At 41.3% G+C, this 14,697-nt stretch overlaps 1 protein-coding gene across 2 annotated transcripts in view; it reads left to right on the forward strand.

Annotated features, from left to right (window-relative positions):
- The window catches only part of atg4c (autophagy related 4C, cysteine peptidase), a 68,978-nt gene that overhangs the window by 10,617 nt on the left and 43,664 nt on the right, over positions 1-14,697 (forward strand). For both annotated transcript variants that reach the window (XM_063064109.1, XM_063064110.1), the window contains exons 2-3: positions 2,386-2,524; positions 14,296-14,379. In XM_063064109.1, coding sequence (XP_062920179.1) covers positions 2,449-2,524; positions 14,296-14,379 — 160 coding nt within the window. In that variant the 5' untranslated portion in view covers positions 2,386-2,448. The remainder of the gene's footprint in view (positions 1-2,385; positions 2,525-14,295; positions 14,380-14,697) is intronic.

A 14,697-nucleotide genomic window follows, 5' to 3' on the forward strand; every position in this document is an offset into this window, starting at 1 on the left:
CTCTTTTCCAATTTAAGAAAATCACAAATGGTGGTGTTCATCAGTATTAGGTAAGACATTGTTTCAAGAAGAGCACTGTAGCTAAATGCTGTCAAATCCCTATGGTCTGGTATTTGCATCCCAGAGTACAAAAAGTAGTGGGGTTGGAAGTGGAGGATGCATTGGTAGTCATCTTGCAAAATTCTTGAGACTCCAGGGTGGCTCCTGCAGATTACGGAGTGGCAAATATAACCCCTCTATTGAAAAATAAAGGAGGAGGGGAAAGCTGATCATTATGTTCAGCAGCAGTGGTGGGGAGATGCTAGAGTCCATGATAAAAGATTAATAACAGAACACATATCAAGCGTTGAAGGAATGGGCATATTCAGAATGTATTTATGAAAGGGAAAGAATATGAAACAAATCTACTTGTGGACATAATTAGGAGAAAGATAGAGGAGAGTCAATGTTAAAGTACTAAATAAGAGCTTAATGTATTAAATGGGGTAGTAGATTGATAATTGGTTGACAAGCAGGAAGCAGATGAGGAATAAAAGTTTCTTTCTTCCAAGAAACAGACAGTGAGTAGTGGGATGCTCAAGGATGCTTTGATCTCCAACTAATCGTCATATGTATCACTTTTTTAAATGAAGGAACTGACATCTCCAAGTCTGCAAATTGCATAAAAGCTGGGGAGTGTGCAAAGTGAACTGTGAGGAAGGGGCAAGTTGGGTGAGGATCAAATAAAAGGCAGATGCGATTTAATGCAGGTAAAAGTGTGGTTAAACACTGAAATAGACCGATTATCATCTGAATAATAGGTCAGAAAAAGTTAAGATTTGGATATCCAGACTGAGGATTAAGGTGGAGCATTTTGGAAGGTAGATGGTATGTTTTCCTCTTCTAAGGAGATTTGTGTAGAGGAGCAAGATATCTTTATGTGACTGCACTGGCCCTTTATTGAGACTGAGCTGCAGTTTTGATCTCCTTATATGAAAAAGGATGTTCTTTGCATGTGAGGAGTATGGCAAAGATTTAGTAGACTGACTTCTGGGATAGCAGGAGTATGAGCAGAGATTAAATCAGGTTGGCCTATATTCAATAAATAATGGAAGAAAGAAAGGGGATTTTATAGAAGCCTGAAAAATTCTGATAAGACTCAACAAACCAGGAACAAGAAAAATATTTCTGATGATTGGAAAGTCATCAACCATGGGTCAGAGATTCTGGACAAAAGGGTGTGCAAATGGAACAAAGATCAGAAGAAATTTCTTCATTCATAGACTGACGAGCCCGTGAGTTCTATGCCACAAAGAGTGGAGGTTATATCATTAAATATATTCAAGAATTAGGTAGATATATTTCTCAATGCACAAAGGGAGAAAGAGGGAACAGGAAACTGAAGTAAATGATCAACCATTATAATGAATGGTGAAGCAGGCCAATCCCTGCTGCTTTCTAAATATACAGTTTTGTATATACTACTGTCTCAGTTGATTTGCTTGTTAATGAATACCATCTGGGATGATCTTTTATCCACTGGTTCATCCACTGGAAATTCATGATATTGCGTTTTACCTTTAAGGATGTTTCTTGTTGATTAAAGGTAACATTTTCAAACACCATGACATTTTAGTGGGACATTGTCTCCATTTTGATCATAATTCGATTGAATTTGATGCACATATTAAATAGGAGCAGATTAAAATTATGATTTCACTTTGATGTGGGATTGTCCTGGACATCGATGATATGAAATTGATATCAGTACAGTTTTCAATGACTGCACTCTTCCTTACCCTACTCCTGCAGGCCTGAGTTCAAGATTAAACTTAAGATCCTTTTCCTTCCCAGTGTCTTATGAGGCCATCCAGGTGCACCAACAATTCTTGGTGGAGCCTGGATTTTTAAGAGAAAACTTCTGCCAGTGCAAAGGCTGGGAAATTCACTTTCTAATGGAATAGCAATGGAAAGTTGTTGATTTTGCATTTACTGAGGGATTCCAATCTGCCCAGCATCTCTCTGGAATGATGGCAAGTACAGTAGCTGCTTGTGTGTGGGTTGGATAATTAGCATGGTATTGCTGCATTTTTTATTTGGGTAGGTTCATTGTTGTAACAGATTTCACTGCATTGGTACCGTGTTTATGTTAGGAAAAAAATAGGCAAAATAACTTACACTAGAGTTGTTCCAACTGGATGTTGGTGTGGATAGATGAGCAGTCTTTCTGATCTTAGTGGCACGTTTTCACATACACTTGTTTTTTTACTCATACAGCTATTGAAGATGAGTATGAGCAAAGGATGTGCTTTAAATTGAAGGAGATCCTATATCATTTTAAATATGAAATAGCTAATCATAATTTTTTCTTTTTTTCTGCTCTGTTTGAAATATGCTGCATCCCAGAATCAAGTTTTCATACATCAAAGTAAAGAAAGCTGAGATGGCAATCTCTGTTGAAGGCTGAAAATGAAAGATAGTGAACCTGATGAAGTGGATAAACTGAAGACAAAATTTATGTCCGCATGGCACAATGTGAAGTATGGTAGGTGATTCTTGCAAATAATTTAGTGTGGACAATAGGGGGATTTAAAGTAAAGTAAGATGGTTTAATTTCAAAACGCCCATTTTAATTCCACATCCATTCCCATTCCAACATGTCAGTCCATGGCAACACCATGTATTCTGTCTGGGTAGCCTCCAACCTGATGGCATGAACATTGATTTCTCAAACTTCTGGTAATGCCCCCCCCTCACCATTTCCCATTCCCCTTTCCCCCTTTCACCTTGTCTTCTTACCTGCCATCACCCTTCTCTGGTGCTCCTCCCCTTCCCTTTCTTCGGTGGCCTTCGGTCCTCTCCTATCAGATTCCCCCTTCTCCAGCCCCTTTTTTTCCCCCACCAATCGTCTTCCCAGTTCTTTACTTCACCCCTCTCCTCTCCTGGTTTCACTTATCACCTTGTATTTCTTCCTCCCCTTCCCCCAACTTCTTACTCTTGACTCCTCATCTCTTTTTCTCCAGCCCTGCTGAAGGGGCTTGGCCGGAAATGTTGACTGTACTCTTTTCCAATTTTGCTGCCTGGCCTACTGAGTTTCTTCAGCATTTTGTGTGTGTTGCTTGGATTACCAGCATCTACAGATTTTCTCTTGTTTATCTTGAAGTCTGTAGGCCAGGTCCAATAAATACTTTTGATGCAGTGTCGGAGCAAAAAACTCCATGTGGCATTGAGTTTAAGCCCAGATCTGTGCCGTTTGATGTTCTAAACTGGGTAGTAGTCGATAGTACTGTTTGTCTCAATACCTCTTGGCTTTGAAAAGGAAACATTAGCTAGGGTTTCCCCTTCTGATCCTGGTCCAATGATGCCTTTGGGAAATCATCCAGTAAAAACAGATAGAGTTGGCTGTAGTGAATTTAAAAACGCAAACAACAGGAATTCTGCAGATGCTGGAAATTCAAGCAACACACATAAAAGTTGCTGGTGAACGCAGCAGGCCAGGCAGCATCTCTAGGAAAAGGTGCAGTTGATGTTTCAGGCCGAGACCCTTCCCTTACTCACTCTTCCTTCAGTTAGTCCTGATGAAGGGTCTCGGCCTGAAACGTCGACTGCACCTCTTCCTAGAGATGCTGCCTGGCCTGCTGCGTTCACCAGCAACTTTATAAAAGTTGGCTGTGTTGTGTCTGGTGAATCAGCTAACCATGTATAGGCTGGTTTGCCTGGAAAAATCGAATTAAATCAAATTCCACCATAATCTTCATGAAATCAGCAATGACATGGGATATTATAAGAAACTACAGATTTGGACCATAAGACATGGGAGCAGAATTGGGCCATTCAGCCCATCAAGTCTGCTCTGCCATTCTATCATGGCTGATCCTGGGTCCCACTCAACCCCAACACCGGCCTTCTCGCCATATCTTTTGATGCCCTGACCGATCAGGAAATGATCAACTTCCGCCTTAGATATATGCACGGACTTGGCCTCCACCGCAGTTTGTGGCAGAGCATTCCACAGATTTACTACTGTCTAGTTAAAAAGATTGCTTCTTACCTCTGTTCGAAAGGGTCCCCCCTCAACTTTGAGGCTGTGCCCTTTAGTTCTGGATGCCCCCACCACAGGAAACATTCTCTCCACATCCACCCTACCTAATCCTTTGAACATTCGGTAGGTTTCAATGAGATCCTCCCACATTTTTCCAAATTCCAGTGAGTACAGGCTCTTTATTCCTGGAATCATTCTCATGAACCTCCTCTGGACTCTTACCAATGACAACACATCCTTTCTGAGATATGGGGCCCAAAACTATTGACAATACTCCAAGTGTGGCCTGATTAGTTTCTTGAAAGGAAAGGTACGTCGCATCCGGAGTTTCTCTGGTTAGCGGACGATTTCCCTCCACGCCTTTCTGACGTAGTGGGGAACCACATACGCGGCAAGTCACAGCAGTGGTTTTGCCATTGTCTTCTGCCGGGTGAGTTTCCAAAGAGATCACCAGCTCGTAACCCAGCACGACGGAAAGCATGCAGGGGAGCCAGCTGGAGCTGGATTCGAACTCGGGACCTTTCATCCCGAAGTCTGAAGCTGATGCCAGTACGCCTCCAGCCAGGTCTTGACTTTATTACTATAACTAAAGATTTAGAAACTCAGTGACTCAATGCAAAACATATCCATGTGCAGATTATAATAGTGACCATTATCTCCTTGCTTTTATATTCCATTCCCTTTGAAATAAGTGGCAGCATTGCATTTGCCTTCCTTACCACAGACTCAATCTGTGAAATAACCTTTTGGGAGTCTTGCATGAGGACTCCTAAGTCCCTCTGCAGCACTGAAGTTTGAATCTTCTCCCCATTTAGATAATAATCCGCACTATTGTTCCTTTTACAAAAATGCATTATCATACATTTCCCAACACCATATTCTATCTGCCACTTTTTTGTCCATTCTTCCAATTTGTCTAAGTCTTGCTGCAATCGCATTGCTTTCTCAGCATTACCTATCCCTCCAACTGTCTTCATATCATCCACAAACTTGGCCACAAAAGCCATTATCCAAATCATTGACAAACAATGTGAAAAGCAGCGGTCCCAATACTGACCCCTGAGGGACACCACTAGTCACTGGCAGCCAACCAGAAAAGTTCCTTTTTATTTCAACTCGCTTCCTCTTGCCTGTCAGCCATTCCGTTATCCATGCCAGTATCTTTCCTGTAACACCATAGGATTTTATGTTGTTAAGCTGCCTTGTTTTGTACCTTATTAAATGGCTTCTGAGTAAATGACATCCACTGCCTCTACTTTGTCCACCCTACTTGATTCTTTCTCAAAGAACTTTAACGGATTTGTCAGGCAAGATTTCCCTTTATAGAAACCACGCTGACTTTGACATTTTATCATTAGTCTCCAAGTACCTCGAAACCGCATCCTTAACAATAGACTCCAATACTTTCCCAACCACTGAGGTTAGGCTAATAATAATGTAGCTAGCATCCGGAATTTTTCCGGGTAGCGGACGACTTCCTCCCACACCGTTCTGACGTAGATGGAATTTGCGTACGAGGCAAGTTACAGCAGTGGTTTGCCATTGCCTTCTGCCGGGTGAGTGTTTTCTTCAGAGATCACCAGCTCTTAACCCCACACGGATGGAAAGCATGCCGGGGGGAGCTGGCTGGGTTTGAACTTCGGAACCTCCGCTCCGCAGTCCAGCGCTGTTGCCACCAGCCGGCCTTGAGGTTAGGCTAACTGGCCTATAATTTCCTTTCTTTTGCTGTCCTCCCTTCTTAAATAGTGGAGTGACATTGGCAATCTTCCAGTCCTCTGGGACCATGCCAGAATTGAGTGATTTTTGAAAGGTCATGACCAATGCATCCGTTATCTCTTCAGCAACCTTTCTGAGGATTTTGGGATGTAGTCCATCTGGTCCAGGTGACTTATCCACCGTAAGACTTTTGATTTGCCTAGCACTTTTTCCTTTGTGATAGTAATGGCACTCACTCTTGCTCCCTGACACTCATGGACCTCTGGCACATCGCTAGTGTCTTCCACAGTGAAGACAAATGCAAAGTACCCATTAAGTTCATTTGCCATTTCTTTGTCCCCTATTACTACCTCAGCAGCATCATTTTCCAGTGGTCCAATATCAACTCTCACCTCCCTTTTACTCTTTATATAACTGAAAAAAACTTTTTAGTATCCTGCTTTATATTATTGGTTAGTCTGCCCTCATATTTCATCTTTTCCCTTCCTAAAACTTTTTAGTTGCCTTTTGTTGGATTTTAAAAGCTTCTCAATCATCCAATTTACCACTCACTTTTACTACCTTATATGCCATTTCCTTGGCTTTTACGCAGTCCTTAACTTCCTTTGTCAGCCACAGTTGCCTACTCCTGCCATTTGAGAACTTCTTTCTCTGTGGGACATATCTATCCCCTGCTTTGTGAACTATTCCCAGAAACTTCAGCCATCTCTGCTCTGCCATCATCCCCGCCAGTATCCTCCACCAATCCACCTGGGTAAGCTCCTCTCTCATGCCTCTGTAATTCCCTTTATTCCATTACGATACTGATACATGTGACTTGTGCTTCTCCCTCTCAACGTGGTATGAATTCAATCATATTATGATCACTGTCTCCTAAGGGTTCCTTTATGTTAAGCTCCTGAATAAGATCTGGGTTATTACACAGCACCCAATCTAAGGTAGCTTTTGCCCAAGTAGGCTCAAGCACAAGCTGCTCTAAAAAGCCATCTTGTAGGCATTCAACAAACTCCCTCTTGGCACCAACCTGATTTTTCCAATCCCCTTGCATATTGAAATGCCCCATTACAATTGTGTCATTACACTTATTTAATGCTTTTTCTGGCTCCCTTCACAATATCAACCCCACATCTTGGCTACTAGTTGGAGGCCTATATATGACTCCCATAAGGATTTTTTTTTTTACCCTTGCAGTCTCTTAATTCCACCTACACAGATTCAACATTCTATGACCCTATGTCACTTCTTTCTAAAGATGTAGTTCCATTTCCAACCATCAGAACCACACCATTGCCTATGCCTTCCTGCCTGTCCTTTTGATACAAGATATATCTTTTGATGTTATGCTCCCAACTATGGCATCCTTTCAGCTACGACTCGGTGGTACCCACAATGTCAAACTGACTAATCTCTGATTGCACCACGAGTTTGTCCACCTTATTCCGAATGCTACACGCATTTAAATAGAGCACTTTCAGTCCTGCTTCTTCACCTTTTTGAATTTTGCCTCTGTGGTACAATTTAACTCTTTGCTCTGTCTGCATTAGTACTCAGTCATTGGCTTCTCCTTACTTATATTCATGTTAACACCCATCATCTACTTGTCAACCTGCTGGCTCATCTTCAGCTCTATCATACTGGTCCCCATCCCCCGCTGTATGAGTTTAAACCACTCCCAACTGCACTTGTAAATCTGCCTGCAAGAATATTGGTTCCCCTTGGATTCAAGTGCAACCCATCCTTTTTGTACAGGTCCCAGTTTCCCCAGAAGAGATCGCAATTATCCAGAAATCTGAATCCCTGCTCCCTGCCCCATGCTCTAATTCATCAGCCACACATTTATCTGCCACTCCATTCTATTTCTGTCCTCACTGCTGCACGGCACAGGTAGCAATCCCAAGATTACTACCTTTGAGGTCTTGCTTCTCAGCTTAACTCCTTGTATTATTTTTTTAAGGACCTCCTCCCTTTTTCTTCCAATGTCATTGGTACCAATATATACCACAATTTCTGGCTGCTCACCCTCCCTTTTCAGGATATTGTGGACATGTCCAGAAACATCTCAGACCCTGGGACCTGCAAGGCAAACTATCATCCGTGTTTCCTTTTCGCGTCCACAGAATCGGCTATCTGTCTCCCTGACTATAGAGTCCCCTATTATTGCTGCCATTATCTTCAGTTCCCTACCCTTCTGAGCACTGGGCCAGACTCAGTACCAGAGGCACGGCCACTGTCGCTGCCCCCAGGTAGTTTGCCCCCCACCCCCAGCAGTACTCAAAATGGAGTACTTATTGTTGAGGGGGATGCCCACAGGGGGTGCTCTCCCCTTTCTGATGTGTCCTTTCCCTCTCATGACAGTGCTGGCTTAGTGTTAATAAACTTTTTCTTGGGTTAAATGTAATGACTTTAAACTTCCTTCAAGACCAGATCATAATACAGTACTGACTGACTACAATATTTTTGTCAGGTTTCACATTTGAAAGAAACAGTGAAAAAGAGTTCATAACTGCCTGAGTGATTATACCAGCTTTGCATGCATTATTGAGAAAATAGTGATGGAGTTTCCTAGAAATGTGGTTATCAGAATTGAACCAATGCTTGCCACCAACACTTTTAAATTTCTTTAAACATTTATTTTCTGAGGCATGGCCATTACTGGCAAAATCAGAATTTATTATCCATCTTTAATTGACAGTAAAGGGCCAACAACATTGGCCTCTTATGGGTTAGGCAGGCAGACTTCCTTCCCTGAAATGCCCTGTGTGAAATTAAGTAAACCAATTTGAGATTTCGGACAATCTGGTAGTTTTATCATCACCATTGCCTAATAACTTTTTTATAATTAGAACTGCTGTAGTGGGATTCTGGCATATGTTGCTGGCTATCAACCCAGTAAGTTCACTATCTGTAATTTACTTGTTTTGTATTGTTTGTTGAATCTTATTACTACCATATTTATAAGTGAATACTCTCCAAACGTTATTCAATTACTTCAAAAATCACTTTTTGCTTTTTTTTTTAATTTTAAAGGAGAAATGAGATAAACCCAACAAATACAAGCCAGTTAACTTTCTGTTGTGGGAAAACTTAATGGCTAGTTCTAGATAAAATTAGTGGCCAAATTTAAAAAGATGGGCATACATTCTTTTCATCTGTTTGGATTTAGAACATCGAATAGTATAGCACAGGAACAGGCCCCTTGACCCACAATATTGTGCCAAACGGATGAAACTAGTAACTGAATGTCTAACTTGACTAGTCCCTTCTGTACACCATATTCATGTTCCTTTATTCTCTGCTCCTTCAAGTGCCTGTCCAACAGCCTCTTAAATACCTCTATCTTATTTGCCTCCACCAGCACCCCTGGCAGAGCATTCCAGGCACTCACCACTCCCTGCTTTTTAAAAAAAAACTTGCCTCACCCATCTCCTTTGAACCTACCCCATATATAACCATATAACAATTACAGCACAGAAACAGGCCATCTCGGCCCTTCTAGTCCGTGCCGAACTCTTACCCTATCCTATTCCCACCGACCTGCACTCAGCCCATAACCCTCCATTCCTTTCCTGTCCATATATGTATCCAATTTAACTTTAAACGACAACATCGAACCTGCCTCAACCACTTCTGCTGGAAGCTCATTCCACACAGCTACCACTCTCTGAGTAAAGAAGTTCCCCCTCATGTTACCCCTAAACTTTTGTCCTCTAATTCTCAACCCGTGCCCTCTTGTTTGAATCTTCTCCACTCTCAATGGAAAAAGTCTAACCATGTCAACTCTATCAATCCCCCTCATAATTTTAAACACTTCTATCAAGTCTCCCCTCAACCTTCTACGCTCCAAAGAATAAACACCCAACTTGCTCAACCTTTCACTGTAACTTAGGAGATAAAACCCAGGCAACATTTTAGTAAACCTCCTCTGTACTCTCTCAATTTTATTGACATCCTTCCTATAATTCGGTGACTAGAACTGTACACAATACTCCAGATTTGGCCTTACCAATGCCTTATACAAATTCAGCATTACATCCCAACTCCTATTCTGAATGCTCTGATTAATAAAGGCCAGCAAACCAAAAGCTTTCTTCACCACCCTATCCACATGAGATTCCATCTTCAGGGAACTATGCACCATTATTCCTCGATCCCTCTGTTCTAAAGCATTCTTTAATGCCCTACCATTTACCCCCATTATCTTAAATTCAAGCCCTCCAGTATTACACATCTTGACCTTGGGAAAAAGATATTGCTATTTAATCTCCATGCTTCTCATAATATTAAAACATTTATCAGGCCTTTTCACAGCCTCTGTTGCTCTACAGAAAACAACCTATGTTTGTCCAAACTCTCCTTAAAGCATATGCCTCGAATGCAAGCAGCATCTTGAACTCTGTATGCTCTTCTGTCTTAAAATGTATTGACTAAAATTCAATGCAATATTCCAGAGATGCTTTCTAGCTTTCTGACTCAGTGCCTCAGTTAATAAAAGCATGCATGTCATATGCATTCTTTAACCTGTGCAGTCACTTTCAATGATCCTGGACATGGGCCTCTGTATATCAATACTGTTAAGGATCTTGTATTGCACCTTTATATTTGAACTCACATAGTGCAAGACCTCACACTTGGCCAGATTAAACTCTGTATGCCATTTGTCTGCCGATATCTGCAACTGATCTATAATCTGCTCTATCCTTTGGCGATCTTCTATACTATCCACAATACCATCAATCTTTGTATCATTTGTGAACTTACTAACCCACCCATGTACATTTTTATCCAAGTCATTTATATATATCTCAAACATCAGGGGTCCCAATATGGAATACGTCTCTTCATAGAACTCCTGCCAGAATACGTACTATCAACCATTACCCTTTGTCTTCTATGGGTAAGCCAATTCTGAATCTAAACAACCAAGTGATTGTGGATCCCATGCATCTTAATCTTGATGAACCTACCATAAGGGACCTTGTCAAATGCCTCACTAAAATCTATAGAGAACATTCCCAAATCTATTTTCATCATCTTGAAAAACTCAGTTTTCAGTAAGTCACATCTTGCTCTGCTCAAAGCTATGCTGAGTATCCCTATGTTTTTGCAGGTGCTTATGAATTCTTTCTTTAAGAATTCTCTTCAATAGCTTTCCTACCACTGAAGTGAGACTCACAAGTGTTACGTATCCCGTAACTGAGTTGCCAAACCAGCAGAAATGGACCACTTTGTTGGAGTCTGGATTACTAGAACTAAGAAAGTTTTATTAAAGAAATAAGTAACACAGTACTCTAATCGTAAGGATATAAATGCAACAGGTTAGCAATGGTAAAACACACATGTACAGAGAACTAGGATAATAGGATCAATCAAGCTCTATCGCAGTCTAGGGGTAAAATGATCAATCTCAAGTGACGCAGAGTTCAGTTCAGTTTAGTTCAGTTCGCAGTAATCGCTGTTGTGCCGTTGGGGAGAGAGAGAGAGCGAATGATGATATTCAAATCGGATTCAAACAGACCTTTGATATTCCTCGCAGTTAGCTTTCGGGCGAGCCCTTTGTAATGTCTTCGGAGGTCACCGACTGTGACCCCTCCGTTCCGGATACGATCGTTCTTCTGTGGTGAACCGGGCACCCAGGCAAGGGCGGACACACACACCAGGTTCCCGCCGATCGTACCTTTTCCTCCTGTGCGTCTATGGTCGGTCCTGTGACCAGACCTCCAAAACTCCCACCAACTTGTGGGGGGGGGGCACACCGCACTTCCAGGATCTCGTTATCTCGTGGTGTCGTGGTGCATCGCTTGCCTTAGCGAACCTGTTCCTTTTATCCCCTGCTGGGGTATCGCCTGTCCATCAAACTTCAAACAGTTCAGGTTCAAAGCAACCGGTCTGACAATACTCGGAACTGTGTCTCTTTTCGTTAATCTCTCTCGTCTCTCTCTTATTAGCATTTTGAATGTTTCCCCCATTTGTCTCTCTCTTATCTCTCTTATCGGCATCAATCTTCTGATAACTTGGTCTTTTGTCACACAAGTCAATAGTTTCCAGGATTGTTGCCATTTCCCTTCTTGAATGATGGAGCTATATTAGCTGCTCCTCAGTACTCCAGGACCTCAATTGTGGCTAGAGAGGACATGAAGGTCTTGGTCAAGGCCCCAGAAATCCCCTCTCAATAATCTGGGATGTATCCCATCGGGCCCCCTTGGGACTCATCCTCTGTTCTTCAAGAAACCCAATACAACCTCTTTCTTTTTCTCAGAATGCTCTAACATATTAGCACGCTGCATACTGATCTCCCTATCATTCATGTGCTTCTTGGTAAGTACCAATGCAAATTACTCATTTAAAACTCGCCAACATCCTCTGGCGTCAAGCACATGTTCCCTTCTTTGTCACTGTGTGGTCCTACCCTCTCCCTAGTTATCCTGTTGCTCTTGATGTATGCATAGAATGCCTTGGAATTTTCTTTAATCCTAGTCACCAAAAAGAATTTTCATGGCCCGTTCTGGCTCTTCTAGTTTCCTTCTTGAGTTCTTTTGTAACTTCTTTGTAATCTTCAAGGGCTCTGTTTGCCTTTAGCTTTCTAAACCTTACATTTCTTCCTTTTTATTTTTGAATAAATCCACCAGCTCTCTTGTCATTCAAAATTCCCTTACCTTGCTATCCTTGTCCTATCTTCTTTCTGGAACATATCTCTCCTAATCTCTGCAGTTTGTTCAAGATTCAAGATTGTTTAATGCCATTTCCTATACATAATTGTAAAGGAAAACAAAATAATAGTTATTCCGGATCAGGTTTTACAACACCAAATAAAACACTAAGTTAAAGAACATAATAATAATAATAACAACACAATAAATATACTGTAAGTGTGTAAGATAGCTTATACACATTGATTGTATGTCCATAAAGTGATGCTAGGCACAGGAGTGACTGTACGTAAGATAACTTACAGGAAATGATGAAGTAGGGACAGTTGGGGGTGTAGGGGGTGGGTTAGCGGGTGGAGATGTTGATCAGCCTTGCTGCTTGGGGAAAGTAACTGTTTTTGAATCTGGTGGTCCTGGCGTGAATGCTATGTAGCCTCCTCCCTGATGAGAATGGGAAATGGTAAAACATGAGCCAGCGGCCTTACGAGGGTTGACTCTCTGCAGGGTTCTTTTCACATTTTCTGCTGTTACAGATAGTGGCTGCTCATCTGGAAGAGGGGTAGCTTTTGTGGCTGGCATTGTGTTGCAAGCCTCGAAGCATGCTTGAAAGTTGCTTAGAGCATCAGGAAAGGAGGAGTCACTGGTACGGTTGACACCATTTTCCCTTGCGTAGTCAGTAATACCCTTGATGCCAGCCATGTATGCTGGGGGTCATTATAGGAGAGGTGTTTCTGAATATTTTGAGCGTAGGCAGTTCTTTGCCCTTTTGATACCTAAGATGAGATTTCTTATGGCTATTCTAAGAGCTGTTCTGTCTCCAAACTTGAAGGCAGTGTCTCAGGTTTTCAGTAGGTTGCATCTCAACATTCAGCCCAGGTTTCAGGTTGGACCATAAGATGACCATTCTTGAAGTATCAATGTCCTTTACACACCAATGACAGATGAGGCATATTTCTTGAAGTCTGTGTCATCTTCTTTTGTGGCAGCCTCCTTAAACATCTTCCAGTTAGTCCATTCAAAATAGTCCTGAAGCATAGAGAATGTTTCATTTGGCTATCTAGTGATGGTCCTCCACGTATCAAGTGAGGACTTGCCATAAAACAGTGATCATTCTGAGGTTGTAAGATGTCATATTTCAATGTGTTAGGAAATGCATGATTTTGAATGTTTACATTTTAAAAAATATACTCACATATGAACCATATTTCAGTTTTAAATCTTAAAGCATCCATACAAGTTTTTGGTGGCTTTCAATTAAAGTAAGGTGTCAGTAAACATTCAGAATCAAAATTTTAAGCAAAGAAATTCATCCCAAAGCACAGTCTGGAACACATCAGATTACCAAATGTGCATACTTTTTAGGAGGAACTGCGTAGAATGACTTGTGATGAAAGTTCTTTTCTTCCCAAGCCTCCGTCAAACTAAACCTGAAATTAACTGTCATTTTCTGCAAGAATCAACTGACTGCATAAACCAAAGTAGTAATTGGTGTGTGATTGAATTGCATGCTATGTAGCACAGTTACTAGCAGCCATTGGGAATAACTGGCAGATATTTGCTTGGTAAACACAAGTGATTCAAGTCAGTTGCTTTGCGATAGCTAATTCAATTTAATGACATCTTAAAAAGCTGATGGTGCTAACACAAGAAATGATCTGTATATCTCAGTAGAAAAATCAGTTCACTGCACCCATGCACCAACTTCTTTCCCACTCCCTCCTCTTGAATAGTATAAATGAAATCTTGGACGCTGACTACATGGGTTTTTTGCCAGTGGCTGTTTTTAAACTGAAACAATGGGCTTCTGTACTTTGTCAGTACAGCCTTTTTAAAAAAATCTCTGGAAATGTCCCATTTAGGGCTATGTACTATTGCTTGTGAATAATACCCTTCTGTCTTCTATCCCTTAAGGGTGGATTGTGAGAACCAAAACAAAGTTTAGTAGAAACTCGCCTGTCTTTTTGCTGGGAAAATGCTATCATTTCAAGTCAGAGGGTAAGTATAAAGGCTTGCTGTTGATTTACTTCAAATACTTGACTTTTTTTTTCCACTTAGAATGTCTAATAGGGAGAGTAACAAAGATAATGTGGGTTACACATTCTTTTAATTCTGGGGCTGGATTTGAATACAACAGGATAACATGAAACAGAAAATAGTGGAAATGCTTAGCACAATGACCATCCCCTTGAAAGTGAAAAGGGACATTACTAGCATTAATATTGAGAACCAAGCTCTGCCTAAAGTTTTGATCAATAATTTTTTCCCCCATTGTCGTTCACTGAGTTCCTTCACTTCTGTTTTTAATCAATTTTA

Source organism: Mobula hypostoma, chromosome 12 (assembly GCF_963921235.1).
Source record: "Mobula hypostoma chromosome 12, sMobHyp1.1, whole genome shotgun sequence".
Taxonomy (NCBI): domain Eukaryota; kingdom Metazoa; phylum Chordata; class Chondrichthyes; order Myliobatiformes; family Myliobatidae; genus Mobula; species Mobula hypostoma.